Here is a 5838-nt window from a genome sequence, read left to right as displayed (position 1 = left end):
TTTTATTATGAAAAATTTCAAACATACACAAAACTTGGGAGGGAAAAATATAGGAAATATCTGTATATGTGTATTTGGATTTAAAAACTGCTAGCATGTTGACTTTGCTTTATTGATCTGTACATATATATTTTTTCTAAACAATCTGAGTGTAACCTGCAGACATTTTAATGCCTCATCCTCAGTACTTTGATATCCACCTCCCCAAAATATATTCTTTTAAATAATACCATTACCACACCTAGGAAAATTAACAATGAAGCTCTGAAATGTTAAGATGCAATAAAGTCTGTATATATCTTGAAAATAAAGGCTGGTTTGTATATTTTACCAGCATGTACGCTCTGGATGAGGTGTAAGGTAAATCTAAAAAGGACCATGACTTGCTCTTCAATAGCATCAGTGAGCTAAAGAAGTAAAATCAGCAGAAAAGCACACATTTTAGGGCAGGGTCTTAAAAAGAAGCACCCTAGCTATCCTTAACTTCCTTAAGAAATGCTTGTAAAAATGCTTGATTATGAGAGGTTTTCCCCCCTTCCTGATTTATCCTCTTCTAGATTTTCCTTATTTTTTTAAGGTGGGCAGAATATTAAAAACTTTTTTAAAAGTAACTGAATTCTGTAACACCACTAGAATTGTTGCTTCACCATTTAAATCATAGCAGTTTAACATAAAGCAAAAAAATATAACGTGGTAAGATAATTTGTCAAAATACTGCCACATGAAAAAGAATTAATCTCATGCATTTCTGTCTTCTATGTATGTTATAAAGTCCATAATCTCATATTACAAATGTTTTTATAGAAAAAACAGAACAATCTTAAATTTGGCTCCCACACATAAAATGGGAATTTGATGAAGTTACTTTTTACTGCTTACTAACTTGTTTTCTAGAGCTCATGACTCATTCCTGTTGTAAACTGACATGTAATTTAGATGGCTGCTATGGTCTGAATGTCTGAGTTACCCCCAAATTTGTACACTGAAATCTTAAACTGCAAGGTGATGGTGTTCGGAGGTGAGGCCTTTGGGAGCTGACCTACTGGGATTAGCAGCCTTACACAGGAGACTCCAGAGAGCTCATGTGTCCCTTCCACCATGTGACAGCACAGTAAAAAGACTGCTGTCTATGAACCAAGAAAGAGACCCTCTCCAGACAATCTGCTGGTGCCATCATCTTACCGTCCTAGCCAACAAAGCTGTGACAAATAAATTTCTAGTAAGCATAAGACATTCAGTTAATGGTATTTTATTGAAGCAGCATGAATGGACTAAAGCAATGGTTAACACCAAGCACTAGGTTAGAGCTTTGCCAACTGACGTGAAAAAAAAAAACTGAAGACAACCAGGAAGATACTTACCAGACTGGTGCTCTGAACGGGCTCTGGCATAGACTTGGCTGGAGCTTCATCCTGGCCAGCAGTATTCGACATGGCAGCATTTTCCTGGGCCGGCCCAACCAACTGCCCACTACTTGTATTCTTCAGTTTATCTGCAATTCGCTGGTTTTCCTTCTCTAGCTTGATTTTGGCTAACTGAGCTTCTAACATCCAATGTTCTTTTTCCTGCTCCAGTTTAGAAATCTTTTCTAAACTCTGCTGGACCTTGAAAAGTAACAGAGTTTTACATCTTAGAGAATTACGCAGACAAAGCTCAGTGGCCAAAACGTTTTACAGAATATAAACCAAAACGGCCTTACAGGTAAAAACAAATAGAGTTTGATCCTGTAATAAGGGCGGATTTAGTAAACAGGATACAAAAAGTACAACCATAAATTGAGAAATTGAACTACAGTAAAATAAAAAAAAAAAAAAAAACTCTACTCATCACAGGACATCTTTGAGAGAGTGAAGGAAAGCCAAAGAATAAAAGACTCTGTAAAAACATGTAAGCCACAGAGATCTAATATCCAGATCTCTGGATATTAGAATCCTTGCAAATCAATATATAAAGAATCCTTGCAAATCAATAAGAAAAAGATTAGACCACCCACAGAGATATAGGAAAAAACACCACCAACAAATGACTTGAACAGACACATGGACAAAACTATGAACATATAAAAAGAAGGTATCCTATCATGAAATAATAAAGGAAAAGCAATTTAAACAACCCCCTTGGCTAAAACTGAAAAAACAGAAAATACAAAGGTGAACATGTTTGTGGAACAACTGGAACTGTCACGTGGTGCTGAATGAAAGCAGCCAGACGTGAAAGGGTCTATACAGTACACTTGCATTTAACAGAAAGTTCAATGATGGGCAGCACAACTAAGGTGTGAGGATGCAGGAGAATGGTTATCTTTTGGTGAGAGGAGGAGAATACAGAAAAGGGCAGGAGAAAGGCTTCTGTGGTTCTGGCAACTTTTTTTTTTAAATGTGTATTTTACATAGAGAAACATACTTTTTTTAAACCTATGTACTGATTAAATTAATGTGTTTACTTGTGCCATAGGATTTTTTTTTTTTTTTTTTGGAGACAGAATCTCTCTCTCTCTGTTGCCCAGGGTAGAGTGCTATGGTGTTAACCCAGCTCATAGCAACCTCAGACTCTAAGGTTCAAGCAACCCTCCCGCCTCAGCCTCCCAAGTAGCTGAGGCACAGAGTTTTGCCTCTGTGAGAGAATTATGCAGACAAAGCTCAGGCACCCACCACACTACTCAGCTTATGGGTGTATTTTAGTAGAGATGGTGTCTCACTCTTGTTCAGGCTAGTCTTGACTCCTCAGCTCAAGCAATCCACCCACCTCAGCCTCCCAGAGTGCTGGGATTATAAGAGTGATCCAACATGCCCAGCCCATTGGGATGTACATTAATGATCTGCATACTTTTCCGTAAGTATGTTATTCTTTAATAATAACATTTAAAAATTCCAATTCTCAGAACAAATAAAAGCTTGAGAATTATATACAAATAAATAGCAACCTTACAGTGAATTCCAAATGCTTTACCAACATCATGATGACCAATCACCATGTACTAGGCACCGTTCAAGATACTTTAATCCAATCATCTTGCTGAAGCCTCCTCACAATTTTCTACAATTCTTATTTCTCAATGAGGAGAACTAAGGGTCCCAACAGAACCAAGATTTGGGACCCTGTCTGTCTGGCTCACAAGTCTGATTCTTTTCGCTGCATTACACTGTCTTCCATTGGTTCAATTATTCCTTACAAGACTTTGCAAGGTAGATATTATCCTCACTTTACAGAGGCAAAAAGTGAGGGCCAGAGTGTTTATTAGACCAGCCTGCAGCTGATCCATGGCAGAGTGGGAAAAGCATTAGCTCTGAGGTCAGACAGTTCTGCTACTTACTAGCTGTTCCAAGTAAAAGTTCCTTTTTTTTTTTTGAGATAAGAGTTTCACTATGTTGCACTAGGTAGAGTGTTGTGGTGTCACAGCTCACAGCAACCTTAAACTCTTGGGCTCAAGCAATTCTCTTTCCTTAGCCTCCCAAGTAGCTGGGACTATATGTGCCCACCATAACACCTGGCAATTGTTGTTGCAATTGTCATTGCTGTTTAGCTGGATTGGGTTGGGTTTGAACCCGCCAACTTTGGTATATGTGGCTGATGCCGTAACTACTGTGCTACAGGGGCCCAGCTGTTACTTAATTTCTTTGGGCCTTACTTTCCTCACATTAAAAATGAATTAATTATATATATTAATTTTTTTTCGAGACAGAGCCTTAAGCTATCCTCCTGGGTAGAGTGCCAAGGCATCACAGCTCACAGCAACCTCCAACTCCTGGGCTCAAGACAATCTCCTGCCTCAGCCTCCCAAGTAGCTGGGACCATAGGCGCCTGCTACAATGCCTGGCTATTTTTTGGTTGCAGCCATCATTGTTGTTTTGGCGGGCCCAGGCTGGATTTGAACCCACCACCTTAGGTGTAAGTGGCCTTAGCCACTTGAGCCACAGGCACCGAGCCTATATATATTGATTTTTAAGGTCTCTGAGCTTTATTATCTCTGAATTTTGTTTTTCAGGAATTATTCTGTAAATTAAATTTTTAGTTCCAATGTCCTAGTGCATTAGTAATGAAAAATGGTATGTTTTCAATGAAAATAAGGCCAGTACAGACAAAATATTGTCTCAGGTGAATTTATTTATGCTCTCTTTAAAATAAATTAACAACAAACCAGATGTTAAAGTGAATACACCTCTAACAAAAGCTAAAGTATGAGTTTGAATTAATTTCTGAAAAAGACAGTACCTGCCACTTCCACCCATTCCCCAAACACAAATGACTACTAAATACTGGAAATGTTTCATTCCTACTTATTTAAGAAATGAAAATAATTCACCGCGTCACTAGACTCTCTCCCTCTTTCCCTTAGTATTTTTTTTTTTTTTTTTGAGACAGAGTCTCACTCTGTCACTCTGGGGAGAGTGCCATCATGTCACAGCTCATAGTAACCTCCAATTCTTGGGCTCAAGCAATCCTCTTACCTTAGCTTCTGAGTACCTGGGCCTACAGGTTGACTGCCATGACACTTGGCTAGCTTTTTCTATTTTTAGTAGAGACATAGTCTCGCTTTTGCTCAGGCTGGTCTCAAACTCTTGTGTACAAGCAATCTGTCCACTTTGGTCTCTTAAGAGTGCTAGGATTGTAGGTGTGAACCACTGCACCACCCGGCCTGCCTTAGGATTTAAGGCATTTAAATATAGTGACTAAAGAAAGAATTAACCATCCTGGCCAAAGTGTATAGATACTACGTTAGTGCCAATTATAGTATCCGTTGAATAATAACTTATTTAGAGTAACCACACTTTTTTATATTACAAATTATGCCTATGGTACTTTTTAGTATGTATTGAACAGTTAACTTTACATGTTTATTTATGTAGACTTTTGAATTCCTCAATACAGCTTAAAAACCTTCTCCAGGGGATTTAACATCTCAGTCCTTTAACAATTTTCCATGATTTTCAAGTGTCATACCTGTTGTGCAAGGCCTTCACGACTTTCAGTAGAGCTGAGAAGGATCCGGCGATTTGCCAGTGCTTCTTCATAAGGCACAGACTCCTGAAGGGGCTATGGAAAAAAGCCTCACAGGAATTAAAAGAAAATTATTGTTATCCTACGCCACGTCCTACATATACAAATAAGAATGCGAAATGAGTTGTGATAAAAAACATTCAGATGTACGACAACACAGACTATTTTTTTTTGATATATATAAAAAGAAAAATAAGTTTCTGAAAGACAAACAATGAAGAAGAATTTGTCACACCAATTATAGATATCCTGGACTTCTCTGATTCAAATCAAATTTTCAACTTTATAAAAAGCAATACACATTCAATAGAAACCATACTTCAAGGACCCATACAATCATTCCGGTTTTCACTTTCAGCACAGTATTCAATTCAAAGTTACATGAGATATTCACCACTTTATTATAAAATACGCTTCGTGTTAGATGATTCTGCCTAACTGTAGGCTAATGTAAATGGTGGGCTAGGCTAAGCTATGATGCTTAGAAGGTATATTAAATGCATTTCTGACTTAATGATATTTTGAACTTATACTGGGTTTATCAAGACAAAACCCCATTGTAAGTCAAGAAGCATCTGTATAAGCTACATTAACTAAAACCAGACAGACTTGCCCCAAAGTAGACAGATGAAGAATAGTATAGAAAATCCAGAAGCAAAAAAAAGCATATACAAAAATTTATTACGTGACAAATACTGCATTTCTAATTGAATGGCGAAAGGACAGTCTGGAAAATGACAAGGACAAACCAGTTATTTAGAAAAATAACTATATTTTTCTTTGACATCTTATATCAGAATAAATTCCAGATGAATTAAAGATTTAAAACTAAAAAATTGG

The 5838-nt window shown here is 37.4% G+C and overlaps 1 protein-coding gene across 3 annotated transcripts in view; it reads right to left on the bottom strand.

Annotated features, from left to right (window-relative positions):
• PPP1R21 (protein phosphatase 1 regulatory subunit 21) overlaps window positions 1-5838 on the bottom strand; it is a 66539-nt gene that overhangs the window by 13805 nt on the left and 46896 nt on the right. For all 3 annotated transcript variants that reach the window (XM_003787903.2, XM_003787904.3, XM_023512119.1), the window contains exons 16-17: window positions 4942-5034; window positions 1362-1604 (exon numbers count right to left, since the gene is read on the bottom strand). In XM_003787903.2, the coding sequence (XP_003787951.1) occupies window positions 1362-1604; window positions 4942-5034 (336 nt within the window). The remainder of the gene's footprint in view (window positions 1-1361; window positions 1605-4941; window positions 5035-5838) is intronic.

The sequence above is a fragment of the Otolemur garnettii genome, unplaced genomic scaffold (genome assembly GCF_000181295.1).
Source record: "Otolemur garnettii isolate 467f Iridium unplaced genomic scaffold, OtoGar3 scaffold00024, whole genome shotgun sequence".
Lineage (NCBI taxonomy): Eukaryota > Metazoa > Chordata > Mammalia > Primates > Galagidae > Otolemur > Otolemur garnettii.
Note: the sequence above shows the minus strand (reverse complement) of the source record. Positions and strands in the feature narration are given on the sequence as shown.